Raw genomic sequence first — 18,129 nt, forward strand, 5'->3', positions numbered from 1 at the left:
ATAAAGGTACTCACAAAAAAAGAAAAGAAAACAAACCCACAGTTTCCGCCCGGCTCCGACCCGGGGCCCCCCGCTACTCGGGCGAACTTGAACTCACCCCACCCCGGAAACAAAGTGCAGGCGCTGCCCCAGAGGAGGCACGTTTCAGGCCGTCTGAAGCTCAATTCTCGTTCAGAGAGAGAGAAGCAGCAGCAGTTTTGCTGGGCAGGAATGAGCAGCTGAACCAGAGTCCTTCCGGTCCTCCAGAGTTCCCATTGGTCAATCCCCTGCAGACAGACAATGAGGGGCGGAGCCCCTCGTGGGGGTGGGCGGGACTTTGCCCTCCAGCCGCGCTGAGCTGTTGTCCATTGGAAAAGGTTGGACGACCCGGACAGACAATGGTCAGTGCGCCAGCTGTGTCCCGGGCCCCGCCCCACACCCGCACATGCGCATTCCTCCTAAAAACCTACACATGCGCACTTTTGATTCACTGCCCCTCACCAGCTCTGGCCAATGGGAAGAGTTGGAGGACCGGAAGGATTCTGGTCCTCCAGCCAATCAGAGCGCGGGCTTTGTGTGATTGAAGATTGAGCTTCAGGCAGATTCAAACTTCCTCCTGTTTCAATTAAGTGCAAGCAATTCAGAGTGTGAGACTGAAGATCTAAAGGTCCCTGGTTCAATCCCGGGTTTCGGCAGGGCCCCTTTGCTGGCTTTCTGTGCTATCTGCAAATTGGCACTGCATTCCTTTAAAGAGGCCAACATCTGTGAGTAAAACACTTTCTTTTCTCCCCCTTTCCATTTCTTTTCTCATTCTGGGGGAAATTGGGGACTTGCAGCAACTGAAGGGAAAGGAAGTGAATCCAGGGAGGTTGCAGACTCTGGAAAGGTTGGCCCAGGTCTCTCTCTCTCTCTCTTAAAGACATTGATATAGAAACATAGAAGATAGGAGCAGGAGGAGGCCATTTGGCCCTTCGAGCCTGCTCCGCCATTCATTACAATCATGGCTGATCACCCAACTCAATAGCCTAATCCTGCTTTTTCCCCATAACCTTTGATCCCATTCGCCCCAAGTGCTTTATCCAGCCGCCTCTTGAATACATTCAATGTTTTGGCATCAACTACTTCCTGTGGTAATAAATTCCACAGACTCACCACTCTTTGGGTGAAGAAATGTCTCCTCAAATCCGTCCTAAATGGTCTACCCTGAATCCTCAGACTGTGACCCCCAGTTCTGGACTCCATCGGGAACATCCTCCCTGCATCTATCCTGTTTCGACCCTTAGAATTTTATAAGTCTCTTTGAGACTCCCCCCTCATTCATCTGAACTCCAATGAAAACAATTCTAACCTAGTCAATCTCTCCTCATGCATCAGTCCTGTGATTCCCTGAATCAGCCTGGTAAACATCCTTTGCTCCCTCAGCGTGACACATTTATTTGTCTGTCTAAAAGGATGGTCTTTTTCCTAATGTTCACATAAAAGGGCAGCTTTCCCCAGGAGATGGCTGACATTTAAGGGGACAGTATGTTAATATAGAACAGAGATACGTCTAGTGTTATATGATACCCAGATTAGATACATTATTTATGTTTCTGTAATAAAATGCATTAATTATTATTTCTTGCATTATAATATAATGCTGCAGCGATGTTATACATTTCCAGTCATAAAGTCATTACAGCACAGAAGGAATCCATTCGGTAACTCGAGTCCATGCTGACTCTCTGTATAACATTCCAGTCCCATTCCCACTCTATATCCCCATTCTCCTGAAAGTTTATTTCCTTCAAGTGTCCATCCACTTTCATTTTTTAATAGAATCCATAGATATGGATGGAGATTTACAACTTTTTGGGAATGAAATAGGAAATAACGTTCCATAGAAACTAGAATTGTCTGCTCTGAATTTCTATCCTATACTGACTGTGATGACTTTTACAAACTCATTTCACAGGATATTGAACGAGGAATCACAGGCAAAAATCTCAACTGTCACATCTAGACAGAGTCATATTCCTTGGGATCTGAATATCTTGTAATATGGAACTGTAGCTACGTTATATATTTCCAGACATCTCTTCCCTCAGAGGGTTGTGAGGTTTTGGATTTCTCTTCCACAGGGACCAGTGGAGGCTGAGGATCATTGAATATATTCCAGTAAGACAGATCTTTGACTGACAAGGGTGTCAAGGGTTATGGGGAACAGACAAGAAGATGGAGCAAAAGCTAAGATGTGGGGAGATTTCTTCACTCAAAGATGTGGTGAAGATTTGGAATTCTCAACCCCTGAGGACAGTGAAGCCTCAGTCATCAACTATTTTCAAGAGAGAGATTGATTGGTTTCTAGATATTGAGGATATCAAGGGATATGGGTTGAGTGTGGGGAGAATGATGCTGAGGTAGATGAACGAATTATCTCATTGAATAGTTTAAAAGACTCGATGAGCCAAATGGCCGACTGCAGCTCCTATTTGTTATGGTCTCTGTGTCCAGGACAGGAAGCAGTGAGCATGGATCTGTCAATCAGCCTCAATCAGCACCTTCAGGAGAATTGGGAGGGTGAATATTAGATACAGCAGAGTGAGAATGGAGGGAGAGTGTGTGGGATGGAGATTCACAGCTTTTTGGGGAATGAGAGAGGAAAGAATGTTCCATAGAAACTAGAATTGTCTGTTCTGAATTTCTATCCTGTACTGACACTGATGACTTTTGTAAACTCGTTTTATAGGATATTGAAAGAGGAATCACAGGCCGAAATCTCAAACGTCACGTCTCGATCTGACAGAGTCATATTCCTTGGGAGCTGAATATCATCGGACTTTGAATCTAGAAGGAGAAATGGTTGTCCAGTCTGTTGATTTGAAAAGATTTCAAACATCAGTGTGACTGGAAAAGCACCAACACACTGCCACACTCGAATGAGAGTGTTCCAGTGCACTGACTAAAGAGCTTTAACCAGTTACACAGCCTGAATAAATATCACACCATTCACAGCGGGGAGAGACTGTACCCGTGTTCTGTGTGAGGCTTCAACTGATTGTCCACCCAAGAGAGCAGCAAGGACACCTGCATCATGGAGAAACCGTCGAAATGTGGGGACTGTGGTAAGAGATACAGAGCCCCATCTCTGCTGGAAGCTCATCGGCGCAGCCACATTGGGGAGAGGCCATTCACCTGCTCTCAGTGTGGGAAGGGATTCACTCGGTCATTCAACTTGCAGTCACACCAGCGAGTTCACACTGGGGAGAGACCGTTCACCTGCTCTCAGTGTGGGAAGGGATTCACTCACTCATCCCACCTGCGGAGACACCAGCGAGTTCACACTGGGGAGAGGCCATTCACCTGCTCTCAGTGTGGGAAGGGATTCACTCAGTCATCCCACCTACAGATACACCAGCGAGTTCACACTGGGGAGAGGCCATTCACCTGCTCTCAATGTGGGGAAAGATTCACTCAGTCATCCCAGCTGCAGATACATCAGCGAGTTCACACTGGGGAGAGGCCGTTCACCTGCTCTCAGTGTGGGAGGGGATTCACTCAGTCATCCAGCCTGCAGGCACACCAGCGAGTTCACACTGGGGAGAGACCGTTCACCTGCTCTCAGTGTGGGAAGGGATTTACCCGATTATCCAACCTGCGGACACACCAGCGAGTTCACACTGGGGAGAGGCCATTCACCTGTCCTCAGTGTGGGAAGGGTTTCACTCAGTCATTCAACCTGCGGGCACACCAGCGTGTTCACACTGGAGAGAGGCCATTCACCTGCTCTCAGTGTGGGAAGGGATTCACTCTGTTATCCCACCTGCGGAGACACCAGCGAGTTCACACTGGGGAGAGGCCATTCACCTGCTCTCAGTGTGGGAAGGGATTCACTCAGTCATCCCACCTGCAGATACACCAGCGAGTTCACACTGGGGAGAGACCATTCACCTGCTCTCAATGTGGGGAGGGATTCACTCAGTCATCCCAGCTGCAGATACATCAGCGAGTTCACACTGGGGAGAGGCCATTCACCTGCTCTCAGTGTGGGAAGGGATTCACTCAGTCATCCAGCCTGCTGACACACCAGCGAGTTCACACTGGGGAGAGACCATTCACCTGCCCTCAGTGTGGGAAGGGATTTACTCGATTATCCAGCCTGCGGATACACCAGCGAGTTCACACTGGAGAGAGGCCATTCACCTGCTGTCAGTGTGGGAAGGGATTCTGTGATTCATCCAGGCTGCTGAGACACCAGCGAGTTCACACTGGGGAGAGGCCGTTCACCTGCTCTCAATGTGGGAAGGGATTCACTCGGTCCTCCCACCTGCGGATACACCAGCGAGTTCACACTTGGGAGAGACCATTCAGCTGCTCTGTGTGTGAGAAAAGATTCAGTCTTTCATCCCACCTGCTGAGACACCAACAAGTTCACGAGTGATTACAGTGGCAGGATTCTGCTGTTATTGTTTCTGCTCTCAATTACATCCAGGACTGCATTTTGTTCATTCTCACAGTTGGTCAATGGGGAGGGTCGGAGGGTTTCTTTCTGCTGGACTGGCCGGTCTCATGACTTTGCCTCCAGTGGGCTGATGCTCTTTGAGTCTTGTTGCGAATACCCGGTTTCAAATTTCACACGGATCACAGAGTGACAGGATGTTGGGAAGTTAAGAGTCACTATTTTTGTTTGAAACCCCCTCAAATGCCCATCCAATTTCCTTTGTAATTGTTTATTGTCTCCACTTCCTCCTCCCTCGTAGGCAGCGAGTTCCAGCTCATTACCATTCGCTGCATCAAAATATTCTTCCTCACATCTCCCCCTGCATCTCTGACCCAAAACCATAAATCTGTGACCCCTTCGTCCTTGTCCCTTCAGCGAATCGGAACAGCTTTTCTTTGTCCACCTTATCTAAACCTGTCAGAATCTTGTCCACCTCTATCAAATCTCCCCTCAACCTCCTTTGCTCCAAGGAAAACAACCCCAGCCTGACATTGACAATAAAGAACAAACTAACAGAATATGTTAATACCTGAAATCAAATGGGAATGTTTAATTTCTGTTTTAAATATATTTTGAATATATTGTCCTGGACAATAAAGGAATTGGAATAACTCACCTTGGGTGTGGTTGAATGGAATATATCAATCTGGTATCCACCTACAGTCTCGTGAAAGTCTGGAATGTGTAGCTGGAAATCCCTCCCTAACAGCACTGTGGGTGTACTTACACCTCAGGCATTGTTGCAGTTCAGGAAGGCAGTGTTGGGGTTGACCATGGCCGAGGCAGCTACATACAGCCACATATTCTGTTATAATTGAAGGACTGCAGATTGAATGTGAGGCATTATGGGACTGGACTATCTTGACCACATTCCTGTGACTGCTCAGTTTCTGCAATCACGGACCATTAAAGCTGCTCAGCAGGGCTCCTACAGAGGACCTGGTGAGAATATTTACTCAGAATGAGCTAAAATGAAACTGGGGCGGCACGGTGGTACAGTGGTTAGCACTGCTGCCTCACAGCGCCAGGAACCCGGGTTTTATTCCCAGCTTGGGTCACTGTCTGTGTAGAGTTTGCACATTCTCCGCGTGTCTGTGTAGGTTTCCTCCAGGTGCTCCGGTTTTCTTCCACAGTCCAAAGAAGTACGGGTTAGGTGGATTGGCCATGATAAATTGCCCCTTTGTGTCAGGGGGTCTTGCGAGGGTAAATGCATGGGGTTATGGGGATAGGGTTGGTGGGATTGTGGTTGGTGCAGACTTGATGGGCCGAATGGCCTCCTTCTGCACTGTAGAGATTCTATGAGATTATTGCAGGACCGGCTGGTGTTCAGCAGCTGAGATCCTGGAATCTGTGAAAAAGGGGTCTGACTGATCAACAAACGGGGGTAGGAAGCTGACTAAGAAGTGAAGCGTTTTCAGGCATGTTTATATTATTTTATCATAAATTTGTGATAAGAACTGTGAAGGTCTTGTGACCCGGTAGTCGGTGAAGTGACGGTATACTCCAAGTAGCACTGGACTGAAAAGTGGACCTCGAAGAGTGGATTCTAATGGTTATAATCTGACCCAAGCATGACCAGTGAAAAATTCAGAGCTCGAGTGGGGACTGGACAGATTTCTTACCTGTTTTTGGAAACTAAGAACAAGAAACTTATTGATAAAATGATTTGAGAATCGAGCCAACATTTTGAGTCTGGATGACACTTCATAGGAGCTCTCATGAAGGGTCATCCAGACTTGAAACGTTGGCTCTATTCTCTCCCTACAGATGCTGTCAGATCTGCTGGAATTTTCCAGCATTTTCTGTTTTTGTTTTACTTTTATAATAAATGATTTGGACTGATTGGAATCCCCACGCTCCTCCCGCAAAACAGAGAGAAAGTGGTGGCAAAAGAAGAAAAAGGATAAGGATGATAAAGTCTGGGTTCTGATTCTCCGAGCCCATGTAGAATTAACAAAATGAGTGAACCAGTTTATAAAGAACAGAAATTACCCATCCCTAACAAAAACTGATCAAATGAAAATAGGTTGAGAATATAACAAAAAAATTCATAGATGAAGTTTAAAATCAAGTTTCTTTTGTTGTTAGAGAGGGGATTTTTTACAGTAACTTCATTGCAGTGTTAATGTAAGCTTACTTGAGACTAATTATAAACTTTAAATTTTTTAAAGTTATTTTGTTAGAGGGGTTCAGAATACCTTGAGATTAAAAACTAATAAAGGCTATTGAAACAGGGTGGACTGACTTAGACTAATGTAGAATAAGGACCACAATGTGCCTTATTTATATTATACAAAGGTACTGTCTGCATAGAGACACATATAACCACTGGTAGAGAATTTAAACATGTATTTCAGATTTAAATATGTACTTTTTGTACTGAAATGTATACCTTGGCCAAACTGCAGACTGCCCTAAAGCATAATGGGATAAAAGCTGAGTGAGACAGGCCACATTCTTTCAGAACAGTGAAGCCACAGAGCACAGTTTTTATCAGTATGAGTTATAAAAGTAAACGCTTCCCAGACACTAGAATGAATAGAATTATTCATTTTTTACTGATGAGGGATGGCTCAGCAGACAGTGGAAAGGAACATTTGAACCCTATAAGGTATGTGACTAGGGCGGTTGATGGAGGAGAACCGGTGGATGCGGTGTTTTTGGATTTCCAAAAGGCGTTTGATAAGGTGCCCCATAAAAGGCTGCTGAAGAAGATTAGGGCACACGGAGTTGGGGGTAGTGTGTTAAAGTGGATTGGGGACTGGCTATCCGACAGGAAGCAAAGAGTCGGAATAAATGGGTGTTTTTCCGGTTGGAGGAAGGTAACTAGTGGCGTGCCGCAGGGATCGGTACTCGGGCCGCAACTGTTTACCATTTATATAGATGATCTGGAGGAGGGGACGGAGTGTAGGGTAACGAAGTTTGCAGACGACACAAAGATAAGTGGAAAAGTGAATCGTGTGGAGGACGGAGAAGATCTGCAGAGAGATTTGGACAGGCTGAGTGAGTGGGCGAGGATATGGCAAATGGAGTATAACGTTGATAAATGCGAGGTTATACACTTTGGAGGAAATAATAACAAATGGGATTACTATCTCAATGGAAACAAATTAAAACATGCTACCGTGCAAAGGGACCTGGGGGTCCTTGTGCATGAGACGCAAAAGCCCAGTCTGCAGGTACAACAGGTGATCAAGAAGGCAAATGGGATGTTGGCCTATATCGCGAGGGGGATAGAATATAAAAGCAGGGATGTCTTGATGCACCTGTACAGGGCATTGGTGAGGCCGCAGCTGGAATACTGTGTGCAGTATTGGTCCCCTTATATGAGGAAGGATATATTGGCATTGGAGGGAGTGCAGAGAAGGTTCACCAGGTTGATACCGGAGATGAGGGGTTTGGATTATGAGGAGAGGCTGAGGAGATTGGGTTTGTACTCGTTGGAGTTTAGAAGGATGAGGGGGGATCTTATGGAGACTTATAAGATAATGCGGGGGCTGGATAGGGTGGAGGCGGAGAGATTCTTTCCACTTAGTAAGGAAGTTAAAACTAGAGGACACAGCCTCAAAATAAAGGGGGGTCGGTTTAAGACAGAGTTGAGGAGGAACTTCTTCTCCCAGAGGGTGGTGAATCTCTGGAATTCTCTGCCCACTGAGGTGGTGGAGGCTACCTCGCTGAATATGTTTAAAGCGCGGATGGATGGATTCCTGATCGGGAAGGGAATTAAGGGTTATGGGGATCAGGCGGGTAAGTGGTACTGATCCACGTCAGATCAGCCATGATCTTATTGAATGGCGGGGCAGGCTCGAGGGGCTAGATGGCCTACTCCTGCTCCTATTTCTTATGTTCTTATGTTTCAGCAGACAGCTGATTTTTATAAATCTCCACACAGCCTTTGTTTTTTAATGTAACCTGTGATTGGACATATTAACTCACTGGGATCTTGGCCAGAGCCAGATGGATTGTTTGTGTTTTTTAAACAGGTGATGATGTTTTCCAGCTCTGAGTGAAGTCAACAGTTTTGAGAATTAAAGCAGAGAATAAAAGACTTTACTTCTCAGAAAGCCAACAAGCCTGCTTTTGAGATTGGAATTGATAAATATCTGACATGAGTTGCTATTTCAAGCATTTAAAAAGGAAATTACCTGGTGTTTAAGGGAAAGAACAAAGTTGATAATGCCTGGAATCAAACAGAAATGTTTGGTTTCTGTTAAAAGATATTATGAGAATATTTAATGATTTATTTAACTCTAAAGATTCTCGAGAACTCCTGAAAGTGTAGTTTAAAGGAATCCAGACATTTGGGTGTTTATGAAGATTTGAGTGAAAGGGAAGTCGAGATGAGATGAATGAGGTGACAGTTTTCTCTTGGAGATACTTGTTTCTTGTCTATGAATTATTTGAGAGAACTGAATTTGATAATCTGGCCTCCATCTGAGACATTGGGATTGTACAGGAGGAAACAGGCAAAGACATACACCTGACTTTGGATTTTCTTCTGAAGATTCTGGCAGAATTATTGAATGGTGCATCCTTTGTAAGACAGTGGCATCCAGGATGATGAAACTATTTGGTAAAATACACAGCACAATCCCAAAAGACCTGATGGACCTTCCACAAATGCAAAACAATGATTTGTGGGAGAGGGCAGAGAGATGCCAACAAGCAGGACAAAAGAACACACTCTGGTTTAAAAGAAAATGAGTGACAACATTTAACAGGGAGGGAAATGAGTGAAGATGGCTTATGAAGGTGAGATTCCAACAGAGAATTAAAGAAGGGATTGGAACACCGATGTGAGATTGCAGAAGTGGTTTGTAAATTGGGAATTAACTAACATCCGAGAGTACACGGTGCAGCTGCACTGAAAAATGAAGGGCAGTCCGGTGTCACAGTGGTTAGCACTACTCCCTTACAGCGCCAAGGCCCCGGATTCAATTCCAGCCTCGGATGACTGCCTGTATAGAGTTTGCACATTCTCCTTGTGTCTGCGTGGGTTTCCTTTAGGTGCTCCGGTTTCTTGCCTTCATCCAAAGATGTGCGGGTTAGGTTGATTGGCCATAGTAAATTGTGCCTTATTGCCAGCTGGACTAGCAGAGTAAATAAGTGGGGTTATGGGGATATGGCCTGGATGGGATTGTGGTCTGTGCAGACTCGATGGGCCACCTTCTGCGTTGTCATGATTCTATGATTAAATGGGACTTTCTCAGCTACTTGACTAAATGACATGAAATGGTTAATATGGTCTGAAGAGTAAGAAATCACTTTGAAATGATAAAGGCACTGACACATACTCCATACTGAAACTGACTGTAAGAACAAATTAAATGGAATTTTTGATTAGGTCAAATGAAGGGGAGGGAGAAATAATACATAATCAGAATTAATTACAAGATGGATACAGGTGAAGGGACAGCTTGAGAATTTTTTTAAGTCTATGCAATTTGTATAGGAATTATGTGTTATGACTGCTTTTATATCCAATTATACCGCTTCAATTATATCTAAAAATTAGTTATGAGAAGAAGATTGTAAAGGGAAAGGAAGTTGGCTACCTTGGACAAGGCCAATGAACAAAAGGGGGGAAATGTCAGAGTGAATTAGGGTAACAGAGTGAGTGGAGGGTAACAAAGTTTGCAGACGACACAAAGATAAGTGGAAAAGTGAATCGTGTGGAGGGCGTAGAAGGTCTGCAGAGAGATTTGGACAGGCTGAGTGAGTGGGCGAGGATCTGGCAGATGGAGTATAACGTTAACAAATGCGAGCTTATTCACTTTGGAAGAAATAATAGCAAATTGGATTATTATCTAAATGGAAAGAAATTACAACATGCTGCTGTGCAGAGGGACCTGGGGGTCCTTGTGAATGAGACGCAAAAACCCAATCTGCAGGTGCAACAGGTGATCAAGAAGGCAAATGGGATGTTGGCCTATATCGCAAGGGGGATAGAATATAAAAACAGAGATGTCTTGCTGCATCTGTACAGGGCATTGGTGAGGCCGCAGCTGGAATACTGTGTGCAGTATTGGTCCCCTTATTTGTGGAAGGATATTTTGGCCTTGGAGGGAGTGCAGAGAAGGTTCACCAGGTTGATACCGGAGATGAGGGGTGTTGATTATCAGGAGAGACCGAGCAGATTGGGTTTGTACTCGTTGGAATTTAGAAGGCTGAGGGGGGATCTTATAGAGACCTATAAGATAATGAAGGGGCTGGATAGGGTAGAGGTGGAGAGATTCTTTCCACTTAGAAAGGAAACTGGAACTAGAGGGCACAGCCTCAAAATAAAGGGGGTCGGTTTAGGACAGAGTTGAGGAGGAACTTCTTCTCTCAGAGGGTGGTGAATCTCTGGAATTCTCTGCCCATTGAAGTGGTGGAGGCTACCTTGTTGAATATGTTTAAATCACGGATAGATGGATTCCTGATCGGTAAGGGAATTAGGGGTTATGGGGATCAGGCAGGTAAGTGGAACTGATCCACTTCAGATCAGCCATGATCTTATTGAATGGCGGGGCAGGCTCGAGGGGCTAGATGGCCTACTCCTCCTCCTATTTCTTATGTTCTTATGTTCTTATGATTTAGTAAAAGGGGTGATAGATGTAACACCCCTGCATTAGAGTAAAATCACATGTTTGTCAAATGTTCTACATCAAGGTTCTAATATCAGCAAGGTTGTTTACTTGTTTGAGGAACAAACAGTTTCTAGATTACAGACAAACCTTGGGTGAAGTTTTAATAATAAACCTATATAGGCAAGATAGGAATTTTAGACCAATGTTTTGTATTCTGACTAACAGTACAGCATTGATATCTGTATTGCAGCTGAGAGCTGTGTTAGAATGAGTGAACTTGGGCTTTGCAGGTTGGACTCTGGTTGTGGAGGTACTGAATGCCCCTGGGGCAGGATTTTGGGAAATCGCCTTTGGATCAGGAACCTGAGGAAAATTCATATTTCTACAGGGGTGGCCACCCATTTGAAGTGATAAAAGTCGCTTGTGTACTTCATAGAAACATAGAAAAACTACAGCACAAACAGGCCCTTCGGCCCACAAGTTGTGCCGAACACATCCCTACCTTCTGGACCTACCTATAACCCTCCATCTATTAAGCTCCATGTACTCATCCAGGAGTCTCTTAAAAGACTCTATTGAGTTCGCCTCCACCACCACTGACGGCAGCCGATTCCACTCGCCCACCACCCTCTGTGTGAAAAACTTACCCCTAACATCTCCCCTGTACCTACCCCCCAGCACCTTAAACCTGTGTCCTCTCGTAGCAGACATTTCCACCCTGGGAAAAAACCTCTGAGAGTCCACCCGATCTATGCCTCTCAACATCTTATACACCTCTATTAGGTCTCCTCTCATCCTTCGTCTCTCCAAGGAGAAAAGACCGAGCTCCCTCAGCCTATCCTCATAAGGCATGCCACTCAATCCAGGCAACATCCTTGTAAATCTCCTCTGCACCCTTTCAATCTTTTCCACATCCTTCCTATAGTGAGGCGACCAGAACTGAGCACAGTACTCCAATTGGGGTCTGACGAGGGTCTTATATAGCTGCATCATTATCCCCGGACTCCTAAACTCAATCCCTTGATTGATAAAGGCGAGCACACCATACATCTTCTTAACCACCTCCTCCACCTGCGGGGCCGATTTTAGAATCCTCTGGACCCGGACCCCAAGGTCCTTCTGATCCTCTACCGTGCGAAGAGTCTTTCCCTTTATTTTGTACTCCTTCATCATTGTACCTTTTTAAAAAATACATTTCAACTCATTTGCTATTTCAGAGGCTTTTCTTGATGGTTAAGTCCCTTTCAAATTAAAGCATTTAGAGCGTCAATATGGAACTGAGTTACCATGCTGTTGTAACCAAATCAAATTAAGTTTAAATATTAATAGTATATCCCTTTAAAACTGACAGAAGAGCTCTATTAAAGTTCAAAAAAGATTCACAAGGATGTTAGCAGAGCTGTGTGTGTTTAAGTCACAGGATTGATTGAACAGGCTGGGGATAATTTCTCCAGGAAAGAGAAGGCTGAAGACTGACCTGATAGGGACTTTAATGGGTGTGATAGGGTTGATATCATCAAGTCATCACTGTGATTACAGGATAGAAATCCGGAACTGATAAATCTAGTTCTCACAGAAAATCCTTCTTCATCTCAAATTATAAATCTCTGTCCCCACACACTCCCTCCTTCCTAAAGTAACATTTATTTATTAGTCAAAAGCAAGGTTTACATTAAGACTGCAATGAAGTTACTGTGAAATTCCCCGAGTCGCCACATTCCAGCGCCTGTTGGGGTCAATGCACCCTAACCAGCATGTCTTTCAGACTGTGGGAGGAAAGCGGAGCCCCGGGGGAAATCCACACAGACCTATTGATTGTAACATTAAGTCATCCTACTATGCTACTCTTGCCTTTTCTCCAATTTTCCTCCCCTGAAGGTGCTGACTCTCGACTTCAGTCTCATACTCACCGATTGCCCTCCCCAATATGTCACCCAGTTCTCTAAATCATTCCACCTAAAGTTAACAACCTGTTTTGCGATAAGGTGACGTTCCAATCCAATCCAGTGATACCCCATGTGTACTTTGTAAAAGGGCGGGGTCACTGCGCCCCACTTTCCATTCCAGTCCCAGGGTTTTGGAGACTGCGGTCCGGATGCGTAATGGCGGCTGCACCTCCCACACTCCATCGCGCTGCAGAAAACGCTCTACCCGTTGCGCGGAGGGCGGCCCGGGACTGCGCATGTCCAAGGGAGAGGCAACATCTTTGTTGATTTAAAATCCCAAACACGTTACACCCAAACACCGGCAAAATCTTTGTTCTTTATCTGGGGATAAAATTCTCAGTTATTCCAAATTCCTCCAGGCTATGCTTAATATTTCCGCATTTAACTTATTCCCAGAAATCCTCAATTATAAACTAAAATAGACACATGAGTTTCCGGGCAGTCACAGGAATATGGTCAAGATAGTCCAGTCCCACAATGCCTCACATTCAATCTGCAGTCCTTCAATTATAACACAATATGTGGCTGTATGTAGCTGCCTTGGCCATGGTCAACCCCAAGGGTGCCTTCTTGAACTGCTGCAATGCCTGAGGTGTACTTACAGTGCTGTTGGAAGGGACTTCCAGTTCCTGAGAGAGACAAGAGATGAAATTGCTGGGCCTCTAACAGAAATCTTTGTTTCTTCATTGGACACAGGTGAGGTCCCAGAGGATTGGAGAATAGCAAATGTGGTCCCGTTATTTAAGAAGGGTAGCAAGGATAACCCGGGTAATCATAGGCCAGTGAGCTTGACGTCCGTGGTAGGGAAATTGTTGGAGAAGATTCTTCGAGATAGGATCTGTACACATTTAGAACTGAATAATCTCATTAGCAATAGACAACATGGTTTTGTGCGAGGGAGGTCATGCCTCACAAATTTGGTTGAGTTTTTTGAGGCGGTGACAAAAATGACTGACGAGGGAAGGGCCGTGGATGTTGTCGACATGGATTTTAGTAAAGCATTTGACAAGGTCCCTCATGGCAGGCTGGTGCAAAAGGTTAAATCTCACGGGATCAAAGGTGAGCTCGCTAGATGGGTACAGAACTGGTTTGGCCATAGAAGACAGAGGGTAGCAGCGGAGGGGTCTTTTTCTGATTGGAGGTCTGTGACTAGTGGTGTTCCGCAGGGCTCTGTATTGGGACCTCTGCTGTTTGTGATATATATAAATGATTTGGAAGAAGATGTAGCAAGTCTGATTAGTAAGTTTGCGGACGACACAATGATTGCTGGAGTTGTGGATTGTGATGAACATTGTCAGAGAATACAGCAGGACATAGATAGGCTGGAAAATTGGGCGGAGAAATGGCAGATGGGACTTAATCCAGATAAATGCGAAGTGATGCATTTTGGTAGATCTAATGCAGGGGGGAGCTATACAATAAATGGCAGAACCATCAGGAGTATAGACACGCAGAAGGATCTGGATGTGCAAGTCCACAGAACCTTAAAGGTGGCAACACAGGTGGAAAGGGTGGTGAAGAAGGCATATGGCATGCTTGCTTTTATTGGACGGGGCATAGAGTATAAAAGTTGGGGTCTGATGGTGCAGATGTATAGAACGTTGGTTCGGCCACATTTGGAATACTGCGTCCAGTTCTGGTCGCCACACTACCAGAAGGACATGGAGGCTTTGGAGAGAGTACAGAAAAGGTTTACCAGGATGTTGCCTGGTATGGAGGGTATTAGCTATGAGGAGAGATTGAGTAAACTAGGGTTGTTCTGCCTGGAAAGACGGAGTTTGAGGGGCGACCTAATAGAAGTTTATAAAATTATGAAGGGCATAGATAGGGTGAACAGTTGGAAGCTTTTTCCCAGGTCAGAAATGACAAACACAAGGGGTCACAAGTTCAAGGTAAGGGGGGGCAAGGTTCAATACAGATATGCAGGGGACGTATTTTAATGATAACCATATGAACAGACTGGGAATAGAGGGATACAAACGGATGGTCTCGTTAGGAACACATGATCGGTGCAGGCTTGGAGGGCCGAAGGGCCTGTTCCTGTGCTGTACTGTTCTTTGTTCTTTAAAATAGACACATGAGTTTCCGGGCAGTCACAGGAATATGGTCAAGATAGTCCAGTCCCACAATGCCTCACATTCAATCTGCAGTCCTTCAATTATAACAGAATATGTGGCTGTATGTAGCTGCCTTGGCCATGGTCAACCCCAACCCCAAGGGTGCCTTCTTGAACTGCTGCAATGCCTGAGGTGTACGTACACCCACAGTGCTGTTAGGAAGGGACTTCCAGCTACACATTCCAGACTTTCCCTAGACTGTAGATGGATACCAGATTGATATATTCCATTCAACCACACCCAAGGTGAGTTATTCAAATTCCTTTATTGTCCAGGACAATATATTCACAATATCTTTAAAACAGAAATTAAACATTCCCATTTGATTTCAGGTATTAACATATTCTGTTAGATTGTTCTTTATTGTCAATGTCAGGCTGGCGTTGTTTTCCTTGGAGCAAAGGAGGTTGAGGGGAGATTTGATAGAGGTGGACAAGGTTCTGACAGGTTTAGATAAGGTGGACAAAGAAAAGCTGTTCCCATTAGCTGATGGGACAAGGACGAGGGGGGACACAGATTTCTTGTTTTGGGTCAGAGATGCAAGGGAGGGGGAGTGGGAGGGAGGGGGAGTGGGGGGCGGGGGGGGGGGCGGTGGAGATGTGAGGAAGAATATTCTGATGCAGTGAATGGTGATGACCTGGAACTCGCTGCCTACGAGGGTGGAGGAAGTAGCGACAATAAACAATTAAAAAGGAAATTGGATGGACATTTGGGATGTTCCAAACAGAATGAAGAACAAAGAAAATTACAGCACAGGAACAAGCCCTTTGGCCCTCCAAGCCTGTAGCAACCATGCTGCCCGTCTGAACTAAAACCTCCTACCTTTCCGGGGACCATATCCCTCTGTTCCTACGCTATTCATATATTTGTCAAGACACATCTTAAAAGTCACTGCCGTATCTGCTTCCACTACCTTCCCCGGCAACGGGTTCCAGGCACCCACCACGCTCTGTGTAAAAAACCTGCCTTGTACATCTCCTTTAAACCTTGCCCCTCGCACCTTAAACCTATGCCTCTAGTAATTGACTCTTCCACCCTGGGAAAAAGCGTCTGATTATCCACTCTGTCCATGTCCCTCATAATCTTGTAGACTTCTATCAGGTCGCCCCCCTCAACCTCCGTCGTTCCAGTGAGAACAAACCAAGTTTCTCCAACCTCTCCTCGTAGCTAATGCCCTCGATACCAGGCAACATCCTGGTAAATATTTTCCGTACCCTCTCCAAAGCCCCCACTTCCTTCTGGTAGTGTGGTGACCAGAAATGAACACTGGATTCCAAGTGCGGTCTAACTAAGGTTCTATAAAGCTGCAACATGACTTACCAATTTTTAAACTCAATGCCCCGGCCGAAGAAGGCAAGCATGCCGTATGCCTTCTTGATTATCTTCTCCACCTCATTGCCACTTTCAATAACCTGTGCACCTGTACACCCAGATCCCTCTGCCTATGAATGCTCTGAAGGGTTCTCCATTTACTGTATATTTCCCATCTGTATTAGACCTTCCAAAATGCATTACCTCACATTTGTCCGGATTAAACTTCATCTGCCATCTCTCTGCCCAAGTCTCCAACTGATCTATATCCTGCTGTATCCTCTGCCAGTCCCCATCGCTATCCGCAATTCCACCAACCTTTGTGTCGTCCACAAACTTACCAATCAAACCAGTTACATTTTCCTCCAAATCATTTATATATATTACAAACAGCAAAAGTCCCAGCACTGATCTCTAAGGAATGTCACTTGTCACAGCCCTCCATTCAGAAATGTACCTTTGCACTGCCAACCTCTGTTTTCTTCTGACTAAATATCTCTAAACTTCCTAACACCCTGTCACTCTGTGATCCTTGTGACATTTGAAACCAGGTATTCACAAAAAGGTTCAAAGAGCATCAGCCCACTGGAGGCTGAGACCGGCCAGTCCAGCACAAAGAAACCCTCTGACCCTTCCCATTGACCAACTGTGAGAATGAACAAAATGCAATCCTGGATGCAACTGAGAGCACAAACAATAACAGCAGAATCCAACCCCTGTCATCACTCGTGAACTCGCTGGTGTCTCAGCAGCCGGGATGAAACGCTGAAACCCTTCCCACACTGAGAGCAAGTGAATGGCCTCTCCCCAGTGTGAACTGGCTGATGTGTCCGCAGGGTGGATGACCGAGTGAAGCCCTTCCCACACTGAGAGCAGGTGAATGGTTTCTCCCCTGTGTGAACTCGCTGGTGTGTCCGCAGGTCGGGTAACCGAGTGAATCCCTTCCCACACTGAGAGCAGGTGAACGGCCTCTCCCCAGTGTGAACTCGCTGGTGTGTCTGCAGGCTGGATAACTGAGTGAATCCCTTCCCACACTGAGAGCAGGTGAATGGCCTCTCCCCAGTGTGAACTCGCTGGTGTGTCTGCAGGTGGGATGACTGAATGAATCCCTTCCCACATTGAGAGCAGGTGAATGGTCTCTCCCCAGTGTGAACGCGTTGGTGTGTCCGTAAGCTGGAGAACTGATTAAATCCCTTCTCACACTGAGAGCAGATGAACAGCCTCTCCCCAGTGTGGCTGCGCCGATGAGCTTCCAGCAGACATGGGGCTCTGTATCCCTTCCCACAGTCCCCACATTTCCATAGTTTCTCCATGGTGCAGGTTTCCTTGCCTCACTCTTGGGTGGACAATCAGTTGAAACTTCGTCCACACACAGGACAAGATTACAGTCTCTACCCGCTGTGAATGGTGTGATATTTATTCAGACTGTGTAACTGGTTAAAGCTCTTTAGTCAGTGCATTGGAACACTCTCACTCAAGTGTGGCAGTGTGTTGATGCTTTTTCACTCACACTGACATTTCAAATCTTTTCAAATCGACAGACTGGACAATCATTTCTCCTTCTGGATTCAAAGTCCGATGATATTGAGGTCCCAAGGAACACGATTCTGTCACGCCTAGACGTGACGTTTGAGATTTCGGCCTGTGATTCCTCTTTCAATATCCTGAAAATGAGTTTCCAAAAGTCATCAGTGTCAGTACAGGATAGAAATTCAGAACAGACAATT

At 45.5% G+C, this 18,129-nt stretch overlaps 2 protein-coding genes across 2 annotated transcripts in view; one reads left to right on the top strand and one right to left on the bottom strand.

Moving 5' to 3' along the window:
- LOC144486397 (uncharacterized) overlaps window positions 1-18,129 on the top strand; it is a 100,169-nt gene that overhangs the window by 25,585 nt on the left and 56,455 nt on the right. The window contains exon 3 of the mRNA XM_078204433.1: window positions 3,130-4,336. Coding sequence (XP_078060559.1) covers window positions 3,130-4,336 — 1,207 coding nt within the window. The remainder of the gene's footprint in view (window positions 1-3,129; window positions 4,337-18,129) is intronic.
- Window positions 16,334-18,129, bottom strand: part of LOC144486403 (uncharacterized) — a 151,273-nt gene continuing 149,477 nt past the window's right edge. The window contains exon 3 of the transcript XR_013496257.1: window positions 16,334-16,917. The gene's annotated coding sequence lies outside the window, so the exon portion shown is untranslated. The remainder of the gene's footprint in view (window positions 16,918-18,129) is intronic.

Source organism: Mustelus asterias, unplaced genomic scaffold, assembly GCF_964213995.1.
Source record: "Mustelus asterias unplaced genomic scaffold, sMusAst1.hap1.1 HAP1_SCAFFOLD_331, whole genome shotgun sequence".
In the NCBI taxonomy this organism is placed as follows: domain Eukaryota; kingdom Metazoa; phylum Chordata; class Chondrichthyes; order Carcharhiniformes; family Triakidae; genus Mustelus; species Mustelus asterias.